Raw genomic sequence first — 26809 nt, 5'->3', positions numbered from 1 at the left:
CGCATCCAATCCTCCATCATAAAAGTCAAATTAAGTTCCTTTTCCCAATCCTGTTTAATCTTAGATAAAGGACACTTATCCCATTGTAATAATAAATTAATAAACCACTAACTGGTGAACTAGAGTTTCAAAATTTTGTTATTCACAAACACCAAACTAATAGATGAAAATACAGTTTGTAAAATAATAGAATAGAATAGAAAAAAACTTTATTGTCATTGATCGGGACAACGAGATTGTGGTGCTACTCTAGTTTGTGTAAAACAAATATTTACAATGCACGCAGTATGGCCTTAATTTTAAAAACATTCCCGTATTTACATGCAACAAGTGACTTCAATGATCTATAACACTCAAAGGCCATTGGCAAGCCGGGGTGTAGCATTATTCAGCTGCACAACAGCCCTCGGCAAGAAGCTGTTTTTCAGTCTTACCATCTAGGCTAAGATGTTTCTATATCTCCTACCAGACGGCAGGAGTTTGAACAAACAACGTCTGAGATGGGGTGGGTCTCTAATGATGTTACGAGTGCGCTGTAGGCATCTAGAGCTATAGGTTGTCTCCAGCTTCAGTAGTTGAGTCCCAATGGTGTGCTGAGTGTCCTAATCACCCGTTGGAGTGCTTTGCGATCTGTCTTGCTGCAGCTAGAGTCCCACACTGTCATCCCGTATGTCAGCATGCTCTCTGTCACACACTGATAAAAGTTGGCCAGCAATGTTTTAGTCAGATTAGCTGTCCATAAGCACCTCAGGGAGTATAGTCGCTGTTGTGCCTTCCCTACTATCGAGGTTGTGTTCCCACATCGCCAGGTTCAAGAACGATTACTTCTCTTCAACCATTCAGAAAAAAAAAATTAGCTTTATTTGTCGCATGTACAACAAAACAGAGTGAAATGCATTGTTTGTATCAAATAAAATCAGTGAGGATTGTGCTGGGCAGCCCACAAATGCCGACACGCTTCCGGCACCAACAAAGCAAGCCTACAACTCACTAGCCCTAACCTGTACGACTTTGGAATATGGGAGGAAACCAGAGCCCCCAGAGGAAACCCACAGGGTCACGGGGAGAACATACAAACTCCTTACAGAGAGCAGCAGGAATTTAACCACGATTTCTGACAGCTGCTGCCTTTGTAGCTTTTCTTATTTTAAAGTTCTCTGACTTGTTTTTAAGGCTCTCAATTGTCTAGTACTGGAGTACATCACAGAATCATTTTCATTTTATAATCCTGCTCAAAACCTATTTATTTAACCTTGCTTTTAGCTAACATCTTTTTGCCCTTTATTTTCATTTTGCAATTTATCCCATTGTAAAGCATTTTAAACGATATCGTCTGTATGAAAAGTGCTCTATAAATAAGTTATTAATATTGTTATTAATTGCTGCGCTCTTTGGCGGTGATGCTGCTGCAAGTAAGATTTCCATTGCACCCGTACATACATGAAACTCAACTTGGAATAATCTACGTTTAATGAAAAGCGATGCTGTTTGAAGAAATAAGATTTCTGAGATTGCACCGAACATTTTCCAATGCAGAGAGGCAGAGACTGGTTTGTCCACCAGATGGAGCCACAACCCCAGCAAACAGCAGCCTCTGCAAATAAACTGCAGATGTTGAATGTCTGAAACAAAGACAGTAATTGCCGGGAACTTTATACAGGTCAAGCGGCATCCATGGAGAAGGAAGCAGAGTTAATGTTTTATGTTGAAGGCTATCTGTCAGAACTGGGAAGGTCAGAGAAAGAATTTAAGTTATAGAGAAGGTGGGGAAGGAATGGACGGCTATGACAAAGGAAATAGCTGTGGTAGGTCAGGGTTGTTGAAGAAATATGTACTTGGTAATGGGCAGCTCTTCATTGTAGCGAGCTGTAAGATCAGGGTTCGATTTCCCCCACTGTCTGTGAGGAATTTGTACACTCTCCCTGTAACTGTGTGTGTTTGCTCTGGGCGCTCCGCTTTCCTCCCACAGTCCAGAGATGCACAGTTTTGGGTTAGTGATTTGTGTACGTAATACGTTGGGTCGGATGTGTGGTGATGCTTAAGGGCTGCTCAGGACAATCTCGCTGATTTGAGTTAATGCAAACAACACATGTCACTTCAGGTTTCAATCTGCAGGTGACATAAAGTTCATCAGGATGGTAGGACGTGTCCAGCTGGTCAGTCTGTGCTCAGGACTGTAGCACGTGTCCAGCTGGTCAGACTGTGGTCAGACTGTAGCATGTGTCCAGCTGGTCAGACTGTAGGATGTGTCCAGCTGGTCAGACTGTGGTCAGACTATAGGAGGTGTCCAGCTGGTCAGACTGTGGTCAGACTATAGGAGGTGTCCAGCTGGTCAGACTGTGGTCAGGACTGTAGGATGTGTCCAGCTGGTCAGACTGTGCTAAGGACTGTAGGTTGTGTCCAGCTGGTCAGACTGTGGTCAGACTATAGGAGGTGTCCAGCTGGTCAGACTGTGCTAAGGACTGTAGGATGTGCCCAGTTGGTCAGGCGGTGCCAGTGGAGAGAGAAAAAGGAAAAATTCAAGGTCAGAGGTGGAGACCTACAACAGAAATAGCCAATTTATTTACAGAGTGAGAGAGTGAATTGCCTGAACTTGCAGAAATCAGAGATGGGTTTAGAAGACTGGAGTCTGCTAGGGCAGAAGGTGGTTCAGATAGGTACGTAGATGAGATGGGTATGGAGGGCTATGGTTTGGGTCTGGATAGACGAGATTTTGCAGAAAAACAGATTCTTCTTCTTCAGCCTATCGATCCCATTGGGACGTGGGTCACCAGCAGCAGCCCATCGAACACCCTGTGGCGTTCGCTTTCACCACGCAACTTTAGTTATTATACTTTGTATATTTATCGGTGTGAGACAGGCTTTTGCAGCCCCTCGAGCTGTGTCACCCAGCAACCCCCTTATTTAACCCTAACCTAATCACAGGACAATTTACAAGGATAAAATTTACCTACAGATCAGTAGGTCTTTAGATTGTGGGAGAGAACTGGAGCATCCAGAGGGAACGTTATCAGGCCAAGTTCCCTTCTCTCCCAGGGATGAGACCTCTGGTGTTTCTGTAGCTCTGGGTTTTTAGGGGATGGGGTTTCTAGCCTCATCCTCACCCCTCCTCCTTTCACAGCCGGGCCTATGCTATGCTGCTATGAGGAATTGTTCCTCTTGTTGGGCTCCCACTCTGACAGGAGAAGAGACCACAGTGCGATAGGTCAGATTGGGATTGGGATGAGGGATCACAGCAGCAGGGAACAGGAAGCTGAAGGTGGCCCCCGCAGGTGCCACACAGCAGTCATTCCCTCTGTATCTGGTTGCCCCAGGAGATCATGTTGCAACCACCAAATGCTGGACACTGGTTTGTGAGGAAGTTCGGGAGAACCACTCCTTCACTTGGACAAGCTGTTTGGATCCATGGGCGCTGTGAAGAGAGGAGACAAGAACAGCTCCTTCCCCTCTGCCATCAGACCTCTGAATGACCGTGTGACCTACAGCTTTTCCTTAGAGCCTTGGACGATAATGGGTGACCTGATGGAGGTGTACAAGATCATATGAGTGGACAGCCAGAGACCTTTCTCCCAGTTTGGAAATGGCATAGCTTTAAAGTGATTGGAGGGAAGTGCAGGGAGGATGTCAAGAGTAGTTTCATTTAATAAAGAGAGTGGTGGGTGTAAGGAACACACTGCCGGGGGAGGTGGTAGAGGCAGATACGTTTAGGGACATTTAACAAACTCTTAGATAGGCACATGGATGGAAGCAAATGGAGGGCTATGTGGGAGGGAAGGGTTAAACTGATCTTGGAGCAGGTTTAAAGGTCGGCACAACATTGTGGGCTGAAGGGCCTGTACTGTGCTGTAATGTTCTATATCATTGTCTTAGAGAATACCCCTCAGAAACATGCCCGTTGGCCATTGCACTCGGATTGTAGCCCTCCCATCCGTGCCATTATCCAAACTTCTCTTAAACGTTACAATCAAACCCACATCCACCACTTCCACTGGAAGCTCGTTCCACCCTCGCCACGCTCTGAGTGAAGAAGTTGCCCTTCAACATTTCACCTTTCACCCTTTACCCATGACCTCTCCTATCACCACTCTCCTTTCCTCCCTCCCTTCCCTTTCAGCTTTCCCAAGGACGCTGAATTAATTTAAACATTTAGTAAATTATATAATTCACTAACTTGTATTTAATCATGATTTTATTAAATTATTCCTAAGCTGGATGTGGGTGAAGGGCCTGTAGGTTTCTACGTTCTATGCGAGGCCTTACGAGTCCTGATGGAGGGTCTCCGCCTGAAAGGTTGACTGTTTATTCCCCTCCATAGATGCTGCCTGACCTGCTGAGTTCCTCCAGATGTGTGTGTGATGATAGAATTTCTATTTTTGTACTAATGCTTGCCTTTAATGCAAAATTGAAGTATAATTTATATATAATTGATGTTCTGTGTGTCGTTTGTACTTTGATGCCTGTAACGCAGTTGCAAGCAAGCTTTCACTGTACCTTGAGTCACGAGATTCTGCAGATGCCAGAAATCCAGAGCAACACACACACACAAAACGCTGGAGGAACTCAGCAGGTCAGGCAGCATCGATGAAAATGAATTCCAGTCGACATTTTGGGCCGAGACCATTCACTAGGTCTCATTTTCCCGTATGCTTCGATATACATGTGATAAATAAATCTGAATCTTGAATCAAGTATCAGGTCTCAACTCAGAATGTGGACTGAGTTCCTCCAGCATTTTGTTCGTTGCTCTGTATTCCGGCATCTATCATCTCTTGGGACTTTCTGGGAAAGGATGGATTAAGCACAGCGTGGGACAGATCTTAATGTTCTTCTGCAATGTTCAAAGGCTTTATAGAAACACTCAAGCTGATTCAAAATTCATTGCTTTGGGGACTAATATAAGGCTTGAAGTATACTGCGATTGTCAGCTGCTATGTTCTTTAATTTAGTGCAGAGCTCTGTTCCCAAGATCACCGCTGCAAGTCCCAGCACTCTGGCACAGACTCAGCGCTGCTTGGCAGACTGGAAGTCTCCTGACTAGAGCATCATGGCCTGCTACTGAAACACCAATACCAAGAATGGAAAAGCTGAGACGACAATGATGGACACATCTCGGTCCATCACAGGCAAAGCTCTCCCCAGCACTGAGCACGTCCACAAGGAACGCTGCCACAAGAAAGCTGCATCCGTCATCCCACCACCCAGACCACGCTCTCTGCTGCCATTAAACAGGAGGTACAGGAGCCTCAGGTCCCACACCTCCAGGTTCAGGAACAGTTATTACCCCTCAACCATCAGGCTCCTGAACCAGCGGGGATAACTCCGCTCACCGCAACACTGAACTGGTTCCACAACCCACAGACTCACTTTCAACGACTCATGTTCTCGGTATTATTTAGTTATTTGTGTTTGTACAGTTTGTCTTTTGCCTATTGGTTGTTTGTCAGTCTTTGTGTCTAGCTTTTCATCACTCTTGTATTTCTGCTCTACTGCGAATGTCCCCAAGGAGTGGGTTATATATGGTGAGATATTCCGATTTCGATAATAAAGTTACTTCGCATTTGACTGCCAAAAAACGTTACATGAAACCAATGCTTTGCTGAGGTCAAGTCAATGCACTATAGCTTTGCAGTAGGTTCGCTGCAAGTCTTGATACTCTACTGCAATGCTCCTAACTTCGCTGCAAGGTGCAACACTCCTGCAAAGCTCCTTAACTTCTCTACAAGGTGCAATACTCCTGCAAAGCTCCTAACTTCGCTGCACGGTGCAACACTTCTGCAAACTTTTCACCCTCTCCTGCCATGACGTCACAGCAACCAAGTGCGGTGAACCAACCAACCCCTGACCGACCTTCCGCAACCTAACTCGCTCGCCGAAGGTGTGCGCACGCGCAGATCGCCCCAGGGGGCACGTGACGCGTTTGGCGTCATTCGTCGCCACGGGAACGACGCCGCTGTGGTTGCGGGAAGAGCCGGGGTGGCGGGTGAGAGGCCGGGGGCGTGTGGTGGGGTGGGGGTGGAGGGAGCGTCCCTGTCCCCGGTCCGCAAGTGGGTGAGGGAGCTTTCCCGGGTCACGGGAGTGGGTGAGGGAGCGTCCCCGGTCCGCAAGTAGGTGAGGGAGCGTTCCCGGGTCACAGGAGTTCGGGGGGGGAGTGGGAGCGTAACCAGTCAGTAGATGGGGGAGGGAACGTCCCCGCACACCGGGGGTGGGGATGGAGTCTCTTTGGATACTGTGGTCAGGGAGGGAGCATCTCAGGCTTCGGGGATGAGGAAGGAGCGTCCCCCTCCACTAGCAACATTGAGGGAGCAAACCCGGAAACAATGGGGGAAGAAGCGTCCCCATTGGGGTGTTGGGCTGTGTGACTAGTCCATTTAAATTGCTTCTTTGTGGTGCTCTCCCCATGGTGCTGATCTTGGGATGCACAATGCAGATATGTGTGTTCTTGGTATAAAACCTATCTCTGCACTCTCCATTAAACCGGCAGACAAGTGAAGGGGAGACCAGGTCTATTTGGTAGCCTCACTGTAGGAAGGATGTGGAAGCATTCGAAAGGGTACAGAGGAGATTTACCAGGATGCTGCCTGGTTTAGAGAGTATGCATTATGATCAGAGATTAAGGGAGCTAGGGCTTTACTCTCTGGAGAGAAGGAGGATGAGAGGAGACATGATAGAGTGTACAAGATATTAAGAGGAATAGATAGAGTGGATAGCCAGCGCCTCTTCCCCAGGACACCACTGCTCAATACAAGAGGACATGGCTTTAAGGTAAGGGGTGGGAAGTTCAAAGGGGATATTAGAGGAAGGTTTTCTACTCAGAGAGTGGTTGGTGTGTGGAATGCACTGCCTGAGTCAGTGGTGGAGGCAGATACACTAGTGAAGTTTAAGAGACTTAAATTTGTCCTTGTGACGAGACCTCAGTGATGGCAGTGTGCTTGTTAATCTGACAGCCTGAAGGAAGAAGCTGTTACCCAGTCTGGCAGCCCAAGTCCTGATGCTCCTGTACCTCCTTCCTGATGGTTGTGTGTCAAAGAGACTGTAGGATGGCTGGTAGGGATCCTTAACAAGGATTCATGTCCTTCATCTGCAGTGCTCCAGGTAAATGTCAAGTATGTTATCAAAGATCTGAACACATTTTGTACCCAAATGGTGAAAGATGGCAGAGTTGTTTTGGTGTCTGGACCCTCAGCTGCAAAAGGCTAGTTTACAGGCCAGGCAAATACACTCAGCGATCACTTTATTAAGTACGATAGGTACCTGATAAAGAGGCCACTGAGCGTATGTTCGTAGTCTTCTGTTGCCGTAGCCCATCCACTTCAAGGGCCAACATGTGTGTTCAGAGGCATACCACTGTTTTAACGTGTGGTTATTCACCTTCCTGTCAGCTTGAACCAGTCTGGCCATTCTCCTCTGACCTCTCTCATTAAAACGTATTTTTGCCCACAGAACTGCCACTCACTGGATTTATTTTGTTTTCCACACCAATCTCTGTAAACTCTGGGTGCGTGAAAATCCCAGAAGATCGGCAGTTTTTGAGATACTCAAAGCACCCCATCTGGCATCAACAATCATTCCACGGTCAAAGTCACTTGTATCACATTTCTTCTCCATTCCGATGTTTGGTCTGAACAACAACTGAACCTCCAGACCCCACGTCTGCATGCTTTTATGCACTGAGTTGCCGCCTCGTGATTGGCTGCTCAAATAATTGCATTAGCGGGTTACAGGTGTACCGAATACAGTGGCCTGTAAGTGTGAGTGGGACGGTAAGCAGTGCTATTGTTTACTGTGGGGATAATTATACACTAAAATAGGGAAGTCATGCTTCAGTCACACTGATCATTGGTAATATGTACTAAATCCGGAGTATTGTGTACACATTCAGATTCAATTATTTATCATGAGTACTGTACGTCAAAACAGGGTGAAAAGCATCCATAGCATTAACAACCAACACAAACTAGGGATGTACTGGGCAGCTCACAACTGTCACCACACATTCCAGCACCATGCTAGCATTCCCAAAATGCTGGCCAGAACAACACAAGCAAGAACAGCAACAAAACGACCCTTTCCGTGCCCCACACACGCGCACACTGTCTTCCAATCCCCAGGACAGGCCGCCTCCAGTTTCTACGGGACACGTGTCAGGCCTCCAACTTTCCCAGTGGGCTGGCAAGCTTGCAGACCGAAGGCTTTGTTTCCCCTGGGATCAATAAAGTATGACTATGACTATGATTGTGCATCGAGCCTCAGTGTTCCACGAAAACAGCATCCAACATCAAAGACCACCCCCCCCCCACCAACCAGGCCATACTCTCTTCTCACTGCTGCCATCAGGAAGGAGGTACAGGAGCCTCAAGACCCTCACCACCAGGTTCAGGAACCATCGGAGTCTTGAACCAGAAGGGATAACTTCACTCAATTTTACTCACCCCAACACTGAACTGTTCCCACTTCTATGGATTCACTTTCGAGGACCCTTCATGTCATGTTCTTAACATTTCTTTCTTTCGTTCTTTCTTTCTTTCTGTATTTGCCAGTCTGTTGTCCTTTACACATTAGTTGTTCATCCACCTTGTTATGTGTGGTCTTTCATTAACTCTGTTGTGTTTCTGTGTATTCACTGTGAATGCCTGCAAAAAATGAATCTCAGGATTGTAAATGGTGACAAATATGTATCTAGATAAATAATTCACTTTGGAGTTTGAACATTGAAGCATTGGTCTCTTAGGGAAGGCAGTTAATCTACTCAAAGCACTACTAGCCTGTAGCCCAAGCGAGGCCTCTTCAGGGGAAAGAGTTATATCAATTGGAATTTCAAAGGCTGAAATGGGCATTAATTAAAACATATAAGACCCTGGGAGGTCTTGACACAATGGATTGGAGAAAAAGTTGAACACAGGAGATTTTGCAGGTGCTGGAAATCCAGAGCAACACACTCAAAGTGCTGGAGGAACTCAACGGGTCAGGCAGCTTCTATGAAAAGAGGAATAAACAGTTGACATTTTGGGCTGAGATCCTTCACAGGACTGGAAAGAGGGCAGAAGCCAGAATAGGAAGATGGGGGGGGGGAGAGGTGGGAGGGAAAGGAGTACAATCTGGCACATGAGACCAGGTTGGTGGGGAGAGGGAGAATGAAGTGAGGGGTGAGCCAGTTGGTGAGAGAGGGAGGATGTAGTAAGCTAGGAGGTGATGGGTGGAAGAGGTAAAGGGGTGAAGATGAAGGAATCTGATAGGAGAGGAGAGTGGGCCATGGGAGAAAGGGAAGTAGGAGGGGACCCAAAATAGGTAAGAGAGGAGCCAAAATGGGGAATGGAAGAAGAGAAAGGGGGGAGGGGGAAGATATTAATGGAAGTTAGAGAAACCAATGTTAGTACCATCAGGTTGGAGGCTACCCAGGCAGAACTGGAGGCGCTGCTTCTCGAACCTGAGAGTGGCCTCATCGTGGCAGTAGAGGAGGCCGTGGACCAACATGTCAGAACAGGAAATCGAATTAAAATGGTTGGCCACTCGGAAATTCTAGCTGTTGTGGTGGACAGAGAGAAGGTGGAAAAAATGTTTCCTTCTGTCTCAGAATCGAGAATCTCTGCCCAAAACGTTGACAGTTCACTTCCCTTTATAGATGCTGCCTGACCTGCTGAGTTCCTCCAATGTTTTGTATGTGTTGCTGTAGAATCATGCGCCACCGTTTAAAATAAGAAGTTGTCCATTTAAGGCTGAGTTAAAGTGATCTTTCTTCTCTCTTCAAGTTTCCTGTGTCTTTGGAACTCTTCCTCGGAGATGGTAGAAGTGGAGCCTTGTAACATCTTTCAGGTAGGTAGTTTTTCTTTGATTAGCAGAGGTTGTTTGTGGGTCGATGGGAAATCAGAGTTGAGGTTAGAATCAGGTCAGTCACTGTCTTTCTAAATAGCAGAGCAGACATGAAGTTCAAATTGAAATTTAATTGTCATTCGACCATACACATGTAAGTGAAACATCCTTCCTCCAGGGCCAAGATGCTAAACACAGTACATGAAGGCCACGTCCACACTACACTGGATAATTCTGATAACGCCGGTTTCGAGTAAAAACAACAGGCGTCCACACGAAGCGTTTTTCAAAATATCTCTGTCTACATTAGACGGATATTTGGGTGAATCTCCTCCTACTGGGCATGCGCAGGACACACAGAAGATTAGATTATGAAGGCACGCAGTCCCCTTTTATTGTCATTTAGTAATGCATGCATTAGGAAATGATACATTATTTCCTCCGGCGTGATATCACAAAACACAGGACAGACCAAGAATGAAAAAACTGACAAAACCACATAATTATAACATATAATTACAACAGTGCACAATACCATAACTTGATGAAGGAGTCTGTGAGCACAGTAAAAAGTTCAAAGTCTCTCAAATGTCCTACATCTCACGCAGACGGGAGAGGGAAGAAAAACTCTCCCTGCCACGACGACCACAATCCGACTCTGAGTCATCTTAAAACTTCGAGCTCTGATCAGCTTTCCAACACCGACTACTGAGCGCCATCTCTGTCCGAGCGATTCGACCTCTTTCTCGGTCGCCAAAAGCAGGCAAGGCCGGGGATTTTGAGGCCTACCCTCCGAAAGACTCCCAACCACACAGTAACGACAGCAGCGGACGGGCATTTCAGAAATTTCTCCAGATGTTCCTCTGTACCTTCATGTCAATCTCCATCAAATCAGAATTGTCCACGGCCCCTATTTAACAGATACGATATCATTTTTCACTGGAGAGCTGCGCACACGTGGCGCGCTGCCATCTTCTTCTCCCGAAAACAAGCGAAGAGGGAACGATATACTTGGTGCGCGTTTGTCCAGTTACAGAGTAAAAAAACTCAAAAGGACTTGCTCTTGGCTCTCGCACAGGAGGACTTAAAACTAAAAAAAAACAAATACTGGAGCATATGGAGGCAACCGACAGGGAGTTCACGGACAGTATGACTCGGCTGATGGCGAACATTGAAAAACTGACTAACTCTGTTGCATTAATAAAGCACCTTGTTAAATGTATAAAACATGTCTGCATCAGTGTTATCTTGTATTCCCATACAATATTACATTAGGCTGTTACACATCTATTGTCAGAGAGGTACTTGCATCAATAGGTAAACCACCTTCATACAAGCAAGGACAGAAAACAGGGCAAAATGAGTATACTTATTTATTCAGTAAGCTATGGGTCGAAGTATTTGGTGAGTACATTTCTAACTCTTCTGGTTTCAGTCTCATTGCCGTCTGTTCTGAAATTGTTAGGTTCTGTGATGATTGTACACTCTAGTATCAATTGTTTGGCGACAATAAAGTAATAATAATAATAATAAAAAGAAGAAAACAATGAAATGCCACGCAGTCGCCATCTGTTCCGGCACGTCATGACAGCGGTTTTAAAAAGCTCTGGTTACCCCGTACATACTGCAACGGATATTAGGCGTTTTCAGATTTATTCACTCTGGAGACCGTTTCTGAAAATCTCCGTTTTCGGGGGCTGAAAACGCTGTTTCAGTGTGGACGGAAGGTCAAAACAAAGAGAAAAAGCTTCGTTTTCAAAATTATCCGGCGTAGTGTGGATGTAACTGAAGAAGTTGAGTGGCCAACTCCTGTTCATGTATTCGTTATGTACCAACTCACTCTTGATAGTATTGAAGTTTCCCACCTTGAGCTTCACAAACTACTGTACATTATATACTTTAAACACTTCTTTCAAATATTCAAATTAGTGGAGTAGAATGAAAGTAGGAAAGTCAAAGTAAATTTACTAAATTATCTATATGTTACTGTGTACTATCCTGAGAGTCATCTCCTTGCCGGCATCTACAGGAAGAATGAAGATATACAATAGTATGTACAAAATAAAACCATACATAAACAAAAATTGGTAACAACAAAAAGAAGACAAATTGTGTAAATGAATAAATAATATCAAGAACATGAGTTGTAGAATCATTGGAAGTGAGTCCATAGGTTGTGGAATCAGCTCAGTGTTGAGGTGAGTGAATTTATCTACGCTGGTTCCAGAGCCTGATGGTTGAGGGGTAATGACTGTTCCTGAACCTGGTGGTGTGAGTTCTGAGGCTCCTGTACCTCCTGTCTGATAGTGGTAGCGAGAAGAGAGCATGGCCTGGGTGGTGAGGGTCCTCGATGAAGGATGCTGCTTTCCTGTGACAGCGCTCCGTGTAAATATCCTCAGTTGCGGGGAGGGCTTTGCCTGTGATGGGCTGGGCCCCATCTACTTCCTTTTTATAGTATACCAGGCCATAATGCAACCAGACAATATACTCTCCACTGCACGTCTGTAGGTATGGATCTATAGAAGTACTATCTATAAAAGTATGGATATGGGCTGAACACAGAAACTTGGCACTAGCTAGGTGGGCACCATGGTCAGCATGGACTGGTTGGACCAAAGGGCCTGTATCTGTGGTCTATGATGAATGCTGGAATCTGGAGTAACAGAGAAGGTTATTGTGAGGTAAAAGTCTGCTTTGTGAAGGTTTGTGCCATCAGATTAGATTGTCCCTCAGCCTGTGGACTCACCTTCAGAGACTTTGCGTATCATGTTCTATCTATTATTTGTTTACTGTTTTAAAACTCTTTGCACAATTTGTCCAGATTGGATGTTCATTGGTCTTTGTTGCTGTGCTTTTTTGTGGATTCTACTGTGTTTTTGTTCTGTGAGTGTCTGCAAGAAGACAGAGCTCAAGGTTGTATGTGGTCTATATACATTGATAAGAAATGTCTTTCAACTTTGCAGTTATTAGGTATGAATGTTTGTACAAGGGAGCAGGATAAAGACCGTGCTGCGCGTGTGGCATCTTCCGGTCTGACCTGAAAGAAAAAGCACTTCATTTTGTGACCAATTGTTAAAACCCATTTTCTGATAAATGCAGTTACATATGATGTTTATTCAAGGGTCCCTGCTCGAAATGTTGACTGCTTATTCCTTCCATAGATGCTGCCTGGCCTGCTGAGTTCCCCCAGCATTTTATGTGTGTTGCAGTACCCAAAGAATATTTACTTTTTTTTAATGGAATAGACTGCTTTGTCCCCTCCAGCCACACTGCCCAGCAATCCCCAATGTAATCCCAGCCTAAGCAGACGACAATTTTCAATGACCAATTAACCTACCAATCAGTACGTCTTTGGACTGGGGGAGGAAACGCACGTGGTCACAGGGAGAACATACAAACTCCTTTCAGGCAGTAGTGGGAATTGAACCTGGATCACCTGTACTGCAAAGCGCAGTGCTAGCCACCACACTAGTGTGCTGCCTGCCATTTTGTCAGTTTCTTGCACTTACAAAGTGATCTTTATCATTTCAGAGTTCAAATCAGGTTTACTATCACTGACATATGACATGAAATTTATTGTTTTGCAGCTGCGGTATTCTGCAAAGACAAAAATGTATACATTACAAAGATACGCAAGCAGTTCAAAGAAGGAATAGTGAGGTCGTATTTGTGGGTTCGTAGACTATTCAGAAATTCGATGATGGAGGAGAAAAGGCTGTTTCTAAAACGTCGCGACAGTCTTCAGACTCCTTTACCCCTTCCCTGATGGTAGTAATGAGAAGAGGGCACGTCCCACATGGCGAAAGCCCTACCTTCTTAAATTGTCCACTAAGTGTATACAATATCTGGAAAGATTGGGAATATAACTAGAGCCCAATATATTACAAAACCAAGAATGGTATTTCTGTCTCTTGTCAAGTTGCAGTGCAGATCAGAGTGCAATGAAGTATGGTTTGTTTTTATTTAAATAGTAGTTGTTATAATGTAGAAGGAAGGAAGCCATCTAGTCCCAGTCAGTGACTCATTCAATGATCCCACCAGTCTCTGCTTTAATAGTGTTACTTCATTGCCAGTAGCTGTCATAATGAATCCTTAGTTATATGCCTTCCTTTGTGTTTTAATGGCCAATTATTAACGTGTTGCTTTGACGACATCATTTTTCATTCCTAAACCACTTTATTAGATAAACCTGCTCATTAATCCAAATATCTGATCAGCCAATCACATGGCAACAACTCAATTCATAAAAGCATGCAGACATGGTCAAGAGGTTCAGTTGTTGTTCAGACTAAACATCAGAATGGGGGAGAAATGTGATCTAAGTGACTTGGACTGTGGAATGATTGTTGGTGCTGCAAGGGGTAGGTTGAGTATCTCAGAAAATACTGATCTCCTTGGATTTTTAGGCATAACAGACTCTAAAGTTTACAGATAACAGTGCAAAAAACAAAAAAAAAATCCAGTGAGCGGCTGTTCTGTGGTTGAAAACACCTTGTTAATGAGAGAGGTCAGAGGAGAATGGCCAGACTGGTTCAAGCTGACAGAAAGGCGACAGTAACTCAAATAACCACACGTTACAACAGTGGTGTGCAGGAGAGCATCTCTGAATGCACAGCACATTGAATGTTGAAGTAGATGGGCTACAGCAATAGAAGACTATGAACATGTACTCAATGGTCACTTTGTTAGGTACAGGAGATACCCTAATAAAGTGGCTGCTCAGTGTATTTCTTCTTCAAAATGTACTCTGCATTGTAAAAAAAATATACATTTTATAATTTCTTCATTTGCTTATTGACAGGAGCTATACAGTGGTCCTCACCTTGTAATATTTAATATTCATAGAAGTCCTAAAAGAGAGTGTGTAATACTAAATCTACTATTAGACAGAGCAGGTGACAGAAATTTGTGTAGGAGAACACTGCATCTAGCGATAATAATGCCATTAGTTTCAAGTAAATATGCAAAAGATAGGTCCATGGGTTGAGATTCTAAATTGGAGAAAGGCCCATTTTGACGATATCAGAAAGGATCTGGAAGGTGTGGATTGGGGCAGGCTGTTTTCTGGCAAAGGTTACTTGGTAAGTGGGAAGCCTTCAAAAGTGAAATTTTGAGAGTACAACATTTGTATGTGCCTGACTGAATAAATGGTAAAGCTAACAGGTGCAGGGAGCTTGCTGTTTAAGAGATATTGAGGCCCTGGTTAAGAAAAAAAGGAGGTGCGTAGCTGGTATGTGCAGGTGGGAACAAGTGAGATGCGTATGGGGTATAAGAAATCAGGAGGGCTAAAAAAAGGCATGAGGTTGCCCAATAGACAAAGTGACGGAGAATCACAGAAACATAGAAATAATACAGCACAATACAGGTCCTTCAGCCCACAATGCTGTGGGAACATCTACTTACTTTAGAAATTACCAACAGCCCTCTATTTCTCTAAGCCAGGAGTCTCTTAAAAGACTTTATTGTATCCGCCTCCACCACCATCGCTGGCAGCCCTTTCCACGCACTCACCACTCTCTGTATAAAAAACTTACCCCTGACATCTCCTCTGTTCCTACTTCCAAGCATCTTAAAACTGTGCCCTCTTGTGTTAGCCATTTCAGCCCTGGGAAAAAGCCTCTGACTATCCACACAATCAAAGCCTCCTTATACACCTCAATCAGGTCACCTCTCATCCTTCGTTGCTCCAAGGAGAAGAGTTCACTCGACCTATCCTCATAAGGCATGCTCCCCAGTCCAGGCAACATCCTTGTAGATCTCCTCTACATCCTTCCTGTTGTGAGGCGACCAGAACTGAGCACAGTACTCCAAGTGGGGTCTGCCCAGGGTCCTATATTGCTGTAACATTACCTCTCAGCTCTTAACTCAATCCCATGATTGATGAAGGCCAATGCACCGTATGCCTTCTTAACCACACAGTCAACCTGCTCAGCAGCTTTGAGTGTCCTGTGGACTTGGACCCCAAGATCCCTCTGATCTTCCACACTGCTAAGAATCTTACCATTAATACTATATTCTGCCATCATATTTGACCTACCAAAATGAACCACCTCACACTTATCTGGGTTGAATTCCATCTGCCACTTCTCAGCCCAGTTTTGCATCCTATTGATGTCCCGCTGTAACCTCTGACAGCCCTCCACACTATCCTAAGGGATTCTACAGATATGTTAAGAGTGAAAGGATTGCAAGGACAAAATTGGTCCTCTGGAAGATCAGAATGGAAATCCATCTGCGGAGCCAAAAGTCATGGGGAGACCTCAAAGTAATTTTTTGCAACTGTATTTACCCAGGAGAGAGTTGCGGATTCTATAGAAGTGAGGCAAAGTGGCTTCAACTTCATGGACCCTGTACAGATTACAGAGGAAGAGGCGCTTGGTGTCTTGAGGCAAATTAGGGTGGCTAAATCCCCAGAGCTTGACAAGGTGTTCGCTCAGATCTTGTGGAAGGCCAAGACCCTAGCAGTGATATTAAAATCATCCCTAGTGAAGGGGGAAGTATCAGAGGATTGGAGAATAGACAATGTTATTTCACTGTTTAAGAAAGGATTCAAAAATAAACAAGAAATTATAGGCCAGGGAGCCTGACATCAGTTGTGGGAAATTTATTGCAAAAATAATCTAAGGGACTGGATATATGAGTATTTGGATAGAAATGGACTGATTAAGGATAGTCAAAAGGCTTCATGGGTGGTAGGTTGTTTCTAACTAATCTTATAGAGTTTTTCGAGGAAGTTACCAGGAAAGTTGATGAAGGCAAGGCAGTGGATGTTGTATACATGGAATTTAGCAAGGTATTTGACAAGGTTCTGCATGGGAGGTTGGTCAGGAAAGTTCAGTCACTCAGCATTCAAGATGAAGCTTCATGTACTCGGCATTCAAGATGAAGTGGTAAATTGGATTAGACATTTGTTTTGTGGGAGAACCAGAGAGTGGTAGTCGGTGGTTTCCCCTCTGGAGGCTTGTGACTAGTGGAGTGCCGCAGGAATTGGTGCTGGATCCATTGTCATTTGTCATCTATATCAATGATCTGGATGATAATGTATTTAACTATATCAGCAAATTTGCAGATGACAGCAAGATTTGGGGTGGAGTGGACAGTGAGGAAGACTATCATAGCTTGCAGTGGGATCTGGACCAGCTGGAAAAATAGGCTGAAAATGGCAGATGGAATTTAATGAAGACATGTGTGAGGTGTTGCACTTTGGTTGGGCTAATCAGGGTAGGTCTTACATAGTGAACGGTGGGGCACTGAGGAGTGCTGTGGAACAAAGGGATCTCGGAATACAGGTCCATAATTCATTAAAAATGGCGTCACTGGTAAATAGGGTCATAAAGAAAACTTTTACCACATTGCCTTTCATAAATAAAAGTATTGAATACAGGAGATGAATTGTTACATTGAGGTTGTATAAGATGTTGGTGAGGCTGTATTTGGACGATTGTGTGCAGTTTTGGTCACTTATTTACAGAAAAGATGTAAATAAGGTTGAAAGAGTACAGATAAAATTTACAAGGATGTTAACACGAGGCATTCTGCAGATGCTGGAAATTCAAGCAACACTCATCAAAGTTACTAGTCCTGACGAAGGGTCTCGGCCCAAAACGTCAACTGTACCTCTTCCTAGAGATGCTGCCTGGCCTGCTGTGTTCAGCAGCAACTTTGATGTTTACAAGGATGTTGCCAGGTCTGGAGGACCTGAATTATAAGGAAAGATTGAAAAGGTTAGGACTTTATTCCTTGAAATGTAGAGGATTGAGGTGAGATTTGATACAAAATTATGAGGGGTATTGATAAGGTAAATACAGGCTTTTTTCACTGAGGTTGGGAGGGACTACAACTAGAGGTCATGGGTTAAGGGTGAAAAGTTTAAGGGAAACATGAGGGGAAACTTCTTCACTCAGAGGGTAGTGAGAGTGTGGGACGAGCTGCCAGCGCAAGTGATGCATGTAAGCTTGATGTCAATGTTTAAGAGAAGTTTGGATAGGTACATGGATGGTAGGAGTATGGAAGGCTTTGGTCCTGGTACAGGTAGATGGGAGTAGGCAGTTGAAATGGTTTGACATGGACTAGGTGAGCCAAATAGCCTACTTCTGCGCTGTACTTTTCTGTGACTTATTCTTCAGGTGTACTATCTATTCTTTACTCTCGAGTGCTTTTTGTCCTTTTGTATTAAGTTATTGCCCTGAAGACTTGCACGTATATGCTGACTGCTGCTTTATCAGATCTGCTTCGCCTGTAATCTGTATCCATGGTTCAGCTCACAAAGATTGGTGCAGGGCCAAGATTTTGTTTTGTTGGAGCTAATTTGCTCTAATGCTTCAACAGCATATCAAAAATATTTAACAAATGCCAATTAGAAGCCATCTGCAGAAATATTTTGGATGTAATCCTTCATTAAAACCGAGTCGTTTAATCTCGCCTCCCCATAAGCAGTGGTGGAATGTTCTTTTGAAACTTTTATTTTACAGCAGGGGTGGTGCTGTCCATCATTGCTTAACACCACAGGGACATTTTGCAGTGGAACACTACTGTTGCACAATTGATTGCATTCTTAAAATGCGTAGCAAATGTACTGTATCTGGTGTGTGGCAGAGGTGGAGACGGTAGTGCAGAAGTCAGCGTAACTCTTTACAGCGCCAGTGATCGTCCATTCGGGTTCAGTTCCTGCTGCTGGGTTTGACCACACTTGGAGTATTGTGTTCAGTTCTGGTTGGCTCATTATGGGAAGGATGTAGAAGGTTTAGAGGGAGATATTTACCAGGATGTTGCCTAGATTAGAAAGTATGTCTTATGAGGGAAGGTTGAGAGAGCTAGGGGTTTTCTCTTTGGAGCAAAGAAGGAGTGATGCTTTGATAGAGGTGTACAAGATAGACAGTGCAGTCACCCAGCATCTTTGGCTATGGCAGAAATGGCTAATATGAGGGGGAGTAATTTTAAGATGATTGGAAGTAAGTATGGGGGGGGGGAGGCGTCAGAAGTAGTTTTTTTTACAGAGAGCGGTGAGTGCGTGGAACACCCTGCCATGGCTGGGGGGTAGAGGCAGGTACATTAGGGACGGTTAAGAGACTCTAAGATAGGCACATGGTTGAAAGAAAAATGGAGGACTATGTGGGAGGAAAGGGTTAGATTGATCTGAGAGTAGGTTAAAGGGTCAGCACAACATTGTGGGCCAAAGTGCCTGTACTGTGCTGAGTGTTCTATGTTCTAAAGGAATATTAACACTGCGAAGTTAGGACAGTTAGAGTGAGAACACAAAGGAATGTGTTCCTTTAGAATACAAGGTTCACGGTATGTATTAATTGTACATACCACCCCACACTGCACAAAAATAACAAATCTTGCAAAGGACAACAAGAACACCGAACCATCCCTCCCCCACGCACAAACACAAATGGCGACAAGAACATCAACCCCCCCCCCATGCACAAGAACAACTTGCACAAATGGTGACGAGAACATCAAACACCCCTCCACACACAAATAGTGCAAAGAGTGACAAAAAACAGCGAGCAAAAACACAGACTATAAAAAGAATTGAAAGTCCAAGTGAACTACAGTCCAATCCATAAACCGCTGACCTCCAACACTGGTACCATCCTCATCCTCTGACAGCATCAAGGGAGAGAGAGACCATTCGAATAGAGCGGTCTTCCTTCAGGAGTAGCGAGTGAGAGGCTGGTAGACAGTGCTGAACGATCGCCTTGCACACTCATCCTGACCTTTCAATCTCCCTCAACGCTTTAATCAGACAAGAAATGGAAGCAACTGTTCTGCATTCTAAAGGAATATTAACACCGTGAAGTGAGGACAGGAGAGAATGAGAACACAAGGGAATGTAAAGGGTGTTAAATGCAGGGCCGAAAGACATGGCGAGCTGGTCAGATTCTGTTAAAGAGAGAGAAAGGCTGAGCCAATATCATAGATGGACTGACTTCCAGTAACCTAGCAACTGGACGACCTAGTTTAACCGTGTGTTTCCATGGTGATCCTGTCACTGTCTTGTCAGAATTATTTTCCTGGACTGATCCATCCCTCATCCTCCTTCCCTGCCAGTTAAAACCAATCTGTTTTCTCCCATTCCCAATTCTGATGAAGGGTCTTCTGTCTGTCTTTCCCCAAATGCTGCCTTGCCCACCTAGAGCTTCCAGAATTTTCTGCTTTAAGTTCAGGTTGGTGAGGAAACATGGTGGAGGGGAGATGTTGTGGTGGTCAGAGCATGGGTGTGTGGGGTAAGGAGGGAATCCCTGCTGCATTCTGACAATGTCAGCTCAACTTGGCTCTAGATCAATAACACTGTTGTCTCTGGGGCGTAACCTGCCTCGTACACAAGTGCAACTTAACCTCTAGGCCATGCCGAATATCTAAGATCCCCTGTGGTTTATTAACCTTGTTACCTGTCCTGCCATCTTTGAAATGTTGTGCACCAGTGTGCAATTTTGATAGGAATTCAAGCTTCAAGATAGTTTATTGTCATTTTTTACTGTAAAGAAGAATGAAATGATTGTTACTCCGGATCCGATGCAGCATAAAGAAAACACTATCAGCATAAAAAATGCATTAAATAAAAGTATAATAAACAATGTATAAGTTTTTCCACTCCTGTTAAACTTACTTCAATTAAAGCACATTACGGAGAGGTGGCTTCTTTATGCAGATGGTCTCTGGATTGACTTGCCAGAGGAAGTGGTCAGGGCAGGTAGAGTTACAACACGTCAGAGACATTGGATAGCTACATGGAGAGAAGAGGAGGGCTGTGGGCTGGGACTAGCAGGGAGGATGCTGTGGTCAGCATAGACCAGTTGGCCCCAAGGGCCTGTTCACGTGCTGTGGGACTCTATGATTTACTCCTCTTCCTGCAAGTTATTATCTCAGTTTGATTTGCTATGTCTTTATGTTACTTGGAGAAGAAGTTCTGTAACAGATCCTTCCAGTCAATCATGTCCACACTGCCCAGTTACACCCATCTGATCAGGGAACCTACTGATCCCTACGTCTGATCAGTGAACCTACTGACCCCTACATCTGATCAGTGAATCTACTGACCCCTACGTCTGATCAGTGAACCTACTGATCCCTACATCTGATCAGTGAACCTACTGACCCCTACATCTGATCAATGAATCTACTGACCCCTACATCTGATCAGTGAACCTACTGACTTCTACATCTGATCAATGAACCTACTGACCCCTATGTCTTTGGAGTGTGGGAGGAAACCAGGGCACCCGAAGTCCATGCAATCATGGGCAGAACGTACAACCTCCTTACAGACAGCAGCGGGAATTGAACCTGGGTCGTTGGTGTAATAGTATCACGCTAACTGCTGTGCCATTAAGCTGCCCTCAAAGTTGCAGGTGTTGAAGGAGTAGAATTAATTGAGTTTTCTGATTCTCTTTAGGTGTGAAGGAGTGAAATGACTGCTACGGAGCCAACCAGCAGACCATCCTCTGGGTCCAAAAGCATTTCCTTTGATCTGCCTGCACACTCCATCACAGATCCCAACTCCAACATCATGAATGTTCCAAGGCCTAAATCTGCCAAAGGTCGGAGTCACTCTAACTCAGCGTATGTTCACGGCACAGAGACTTGTTCCTATCCTGTTCCGATTCCAACTACCTTCAGTGATTGGAGCGGCTGCCCCTCATCCTCGCCCCCCGCCCCTGTCTTATATCCACACACCAGGATCACTCGCGTGACTAAAGAGGAAGTCCCAGAACTTCTCCATCCTCTACCTTCTCGTCCATCGTCATCCTTAAATCGGTACAGAGTTCTACCCTCCATTGGGACCAGCGTCATCAGAACAAAGACTCCAGACCATAATGTGGACTTAAACATTGACTTTGAAGAAAAATTAAGCTTACATGGGGAAAAGAAGCCATCACACCTTAAATCCAAAAGTGCAACTTCCAAAGAACATTCCCTTGTCTTCCCACTGGACGAACCTTCAGAATCTGAGCCGAAATTGCGACTTGCTGTGAGGTACCCATCGGGCCAGAGATTTGAGTGTTGCTTCAGGCCTACAGATACGCTGCAGACTATCCTGTCTGTGGCGGAATGGAGGAGTGATGGCGACTACAGGAATTTTGTAGTTGAAACAATGGATGTGCCTAGGAGGAGCTTCAATGATTTGTCGAAGACACTGAAGGAATGTGGAATTCAGAATAAATCAGTTCTTTGTATCTTACATGATGATGATGATTAATGCATGTGTTAGTGACTTGTATATCAATTTTCCTATTGAAAATTGTAAGACGATGTCAAACCTATGGAGCACCAGAAATTTTTCAAATTTGTTAATACTTATAACCATAAATTCACATCAATGGGACAAACAGCATAACTTCAGTGGCCAATGCAAGAGATTCTGCAGGTACTGGAAATCCAGAGCAACATGCACAAGATGCTGGAGGAACTCGGCAGGTCATCTGTGGAGAGGAATAAGCAGTCAACGATTCAGGCTGAGACCGTTCGTCAGGACTGGAAAGGAAGGGGGAAGATGTCAGAGTAACAAGTTGGGGGGCGGAGAAGGATTGTGACATTTAAATGGCATTTTCTTGCGTTCTAAAGCATAACTAACAGTGGAAAGATGGACAAGTTAGGTTGTAATCTACATTTTCCATGGTCAAGTTAGGTGTTGTGTGCAGTAATTATGTATCTCTTCAGACCAGTGAAGAGATCCCAAACAGAAGAACTTGTGGATAATTTACAAATGCAAAAGTTAATCTAGAAAATAAAAGGGAAGTTTAGTATGCACTCAGTGGCCACTTTATTAGGTACACCTGTACATTAATGCAACTATTTAGTCAGCCAATCATGAGGCAGCAACTCAAAACACGCAGATGTGGTCAAGAGGTTCAGTTGTTCAGTCTAAGCATCAGATTGTGGAAGAAATGTGATCTAAGTGACTTTGACTGTGGAGTGATTGTTCGTGGCAGACAGAATGGGTTGAGTATCTCTGAAGTTGCTGATCTCTCGGGATTTTCATGTTAAACAGTCTCTGGAGTTTACAGCGAACGGTGCAAAAGAGAGAAAAAGCATCCAGCGAGCAGCAGTTCTGTGTGCGAACTGCCTTGTTAATGAGAGAGGTCGGTGAAGAATGGCCAGACTGGTTCAAGCTGACAAGAAGGTGACAGTAACTCAAAGCAACACACAAAATGCTGGAGGAACTCAGCAGGCCAGGTAGCATCTATGGAAATGAATAAACAATCAATGTTTCAGGCCAAGATCCCTCATCAGGACTGGAAAGGAAGGGGGAGCAAGTCAGACTAAGAAGTACGAGGTTGCAGGTGACAGGTGAAACTGGGAGGCTAAATCAACTGACAATAAATTGAGAAGGTGGTATATATAGTGTGTTGCAGTCATCAGTAATCTGTAGCAACTTTACACACAGAGTTTGCATAAGTAGATATACAGCTTGGATAAGACATGGGAGCTATCCCAACCTGAATCATAGCAAAGCCAGATCTTCAAAGTCTTCCTAGCATACGATAAGCCTCACTGCTGTGAAGCCAGTGGTCAGTGAGGATGTGTGGTCCCAGTTCCTGTCACTCACGTGCATTCTTTCTGTCCCCAAAGTAGCCCAACGATTCACTGGAAAACTTTTTCACCCAGAGAGTGGTGGATATATGGAATGCTCTGCCCCAGAAGGCAGTGGAGGCCAAGTCTCTGGATGCTTTCAAGAAAGAGATGGATAGAGCTCTTAAAGATAGCGGAATCAAAGGTTATGGGGATAAGGCAGGAACTGGATACTGATTGTGGATGATCAGCCATGATCACAGTGAATGGCGGTGCTGGCTCAAAGGGCCGAATGGCCTACTCCTGCACCTATTGTCTGTTGTCTATTGTCAATTGCAAAGACATTTCCCACTGTGAGTCACCGCCAGTGGTGAGAAATCCCAGTGTAAAGATTAATGTTAAAGTCAAATTTATCATCAATTTCTTGCAGGTATTTACAAAAAGTTAAAGAAATACAATAGAATTTATGAAAACTATAAAGTCTGACAAACAAGCAATGTGCAAAGGAAAACAAATTGTGTAAATAAATAATACTGGGGACATGAGTTGTACAGTCCTTGAAAATGAATCTGTAGGTTGTGGACTCCGTTCAGAGTTGAGGTGAGTGAAGTTCCACACTGGTTCAAGAGCCTGATGGTTGTAGGATAATAATTGCTCCTAAACCCAGCGATGTGTGACCTGAGGCTCCTGTACGTCCTGCCGGATGGTAGTAGTGTCCTGGATGGTGGGGTCCTTGATGATGGATGCAGCTTTCCTGTGGCTCTACTCCTTGTAGATGTGCTCAGTGGTGGGGAGGGTTTTGCTTGTGATGGTCTGGGCTGTTATCTGCTACTTTCTGAAGACTTTTCAGTTCTGGCGTATCTATAGGACATCTTCTGTGCAATAGAATATAGGCCTGGGGCTCAGTATCCCAGCACATGCAGTGCATTGCATATTAGTCTCCCACAGTTCTGATAGGAGCCCCTTGCAGCATTACTTCGGCTCATCTTTTTACTTACACAACAGATTCTAACCAATTTCTTCTGTTGATGCACCTACTGGATATTTCAAATTCTCTTGAACAAAATAGAAAGCTGTATTAGCAGCCGCAATTTAAACCAGAAATTCGGGGCATGCAGCTTCTAAAAGCAATCGGTTTTGGTCCAGATTTAAATGACGAAAGGTGTAATGATCTTCCCTTGAGTGTGGTGCCACCTGACCACATCATCGGTGAAACTGTGTATGGAATAAGTACAAGGTGTAATAAAACTCTGTGATCGTATTGAAGACAATTGCATGTTAAAAGGCCGAGATATAGTGGATGAGTCTAGGACCAGAGGGCACAGCTTCAGAATAAAGGGACATCCATTTAGAATAGAGATGAAGAAGAATTCTTTAGGCAGAGGTTGAATCGGTGGAATTCATTGCCACAGATAGCTGGGGTGGCCAAGTGATTGGGTATTTTTAAAGTGGAGGGTTGATAAATTCTTGATTAGTTGTTGTGTGAAAGGTTACAGGGAGCAGGCTGGAGAGAGGAGTTGAGAGGGATAATAAATCAGCCATGATGGAATGGCAGAGCAAACTCGATAACCTCAGTGGCCTGACTCTGTTCCTCTCTCTTATGGCCTTATGAAAGGGGAAAGGGGTCATTTGATCTGTAAGACAGACCAACTTTTCCTGCTTCTCAACCTCCTTACAGGAAAAGCAAAGGATAACCAGGGAAAGAGTTAAATGTGCAGGGAGTCATTGTTCCTAGTTTTAAATTTCCTTTGACGTCCATGGACACGTGAACATTTCATGCTTTTAATCTACATTTAGGAGTGACTTTAATTTTTTAATGATTTTTATGAAATTTTAATATATTTTGTTTAAAATATTATGACATTTCTGAATTACTGGTTGGTTAATACCGACCTTCTTATACAATGACATTTTCTCTGTTGTCTTCTGTTTACATTTCTGGTTACCGAGCACAGAATGCATCGAATAATTGTACTGAACAACCCTGATTTGAATGTTATGTTGATTCACTGGAGTTTCTGTTCAAACCCATGACAGGTTTTAAAATCCTTCACAGGATATTTGCTTTTCAAATGGAATTTTAATATTCGTTTCAAGTGGAAAGGGCCAAACTGTAATAAATATTGAATGTCTTTCAGCTGAATGCACTCCATTGTTGTCACTTTTGTGAAGCCATTTCTGTATTTCCTAGGGGAAGAATAGCACAGAGGTGGCAATTTGTATTGGTTCTGTGTTTCATCAATGTAGCAACAAGGTGCTGAAGCACAGAACAAGATGCTGCAAGGTAAAGTCCTATAATGCAGTGACCAGAACAGCTCCAAAAGGGGGGCCACGGTAGCATAGCGGTTTAAAGACACTATTACAGCTCGCGGCATTCCAGAGTTTGGAGTTTCAATTCCAGCATCCTCTGCAAGCTAATTTGTTCATTTCTTCTCATGACTGTGTGGGTTTTCTCCAGGCACTGTGCTTTCCTCCCACAGTCCAAAGATGTACCTGTTAGTAGGTTAATTGGTCATTGCAAATTGTCCTGTGATTAGGCAGGGGTTAAATAGGCGTGTTACTGGTGGCACGGCACGAAGGACCTATTCCGCACCATATCACTAAATAGGGGGGTTTTTCAGCCCATTGAATCTGTGCTAACTCTAACAGCAATCTAGCTAGTTAGGGTCATAGAAGAGTACTGCACAATTGAATTGAATTGACTTTATTGGATAGACAGGGTCTGATTAGGAACAGTCAACATGGATTTGTGCGTGGAAGGTCATGTTTGACAAATCTTATTGAATTTTTTGATGAGGTTACTAAGAAAGTGACGATGGTAAAATGGTGGATGTTGTCTATATGGACTTCAGTAAGGCCTTTGACAAGGTTCCACACAGAAGGTTAGTTAGGAAGGTTCAATCGTTAGGCATTAATATGGAAGTAGTAAAATGGATTCAGCAGTGGCTGGATGGGAGACGCCAGAGAGTAGTGGTGGATAACTGTGTGTCAGATTGGAGGATGGTGTGTAGCGGTGTGCTGCAGGGATCTGTACTGGGTCCAATGTTGTTTGTCATATATATTAATGACCTGGATGATGGGGTGGTAAATTGGATTAGTAAGTATGCAGGTGATACTAAAATAGGTGGCGTTGTGGATGATGAGGTTGGTTTTCAAAACTTGCAGAGAGATTTAGGACAGTTAGAAGAGTGGGCTGAAAAATGGCAGATGGAGTTTAATGCTGAAAAATGTGAGGTGCTACATTTTGGTAGAACTAATCAAAATAGGACATACATGGTAAATTATTAATCAGAGCATTGAGTCTGGGAGTTGGGATGTAATGTTGAATTTGTATAAGGCATTGGTAAGGCCAAATTTGGAGTATTGTGTACAGTTCTGGTCACCGAATTATAGGAAGGATGTCAATAAAATTGAGAGAGTACAGAGGAGGTTTACTAAAATGTTGCCTGGGTTTCATCTCCTAAGTTACAGAGAAAGGTTGAAC

The 26809-nt window shown here is 44.1% G+C and overlaps 1 protein-coding gene across 6 annotated transcripts in view; it reads left to right on the top strand.

The window, feature by feature from the left end:
- Positions 1-5925: 5925 nt before the first annotated feature.
- ubxn10 (UBX domain protein 10) overlaps positions 5926-26809 on the top strand; it is a 36795-nt gene continuing 15911 nt past the window's right edge. The window contains exons 1-3 of one of the 6 annotated variants that reach the window (XM_072245276.1): positions 5926-5980; positions 9747-9810; positions 21209-25427. In XM_072245276.1, coding sequence (XP_072101377.1) covers positions 21224-22012 — 789 coding nt within the window. In that variant the 5' untranslated portion in view covers positions 5926-5980; positions 9747-9810; positions 21209-21223 and the 3' untranslated portion in view covers positions 22013-25427. Of the gene's footprint in view, positions 5981-6656; positions 6763-7007; positions 7093-9746; positions 9811-13430; positions 13481-21208; positions 25428-26809 lie in introns of those variants that run through there. The other 5 variants (XM_072245278.1, XM_072245277.1, XR_011883364.1 and 2 more) reach the window with 5 other exon arrangements.

This window comes from Mobula birostris, chromosome 27, assembly GCF_030028105.1.
Source record: "Mobula birostris isolate sMobBir1 chromosome 27, sMobBir1.hap1, whole genome shotgun sequence".
Lineage (NCBI taxonomy): Eukaryota > Metazoa > Chordata > Chondrichthyes > Myliobatiformes > Myliobatidae > Mobula > Mobula birostris.
The sequence above is the reverse complement of the archived record's forward strand: the minus strand, read 5'-3'. Positions and strand labels throughout refer to the sequence as shown.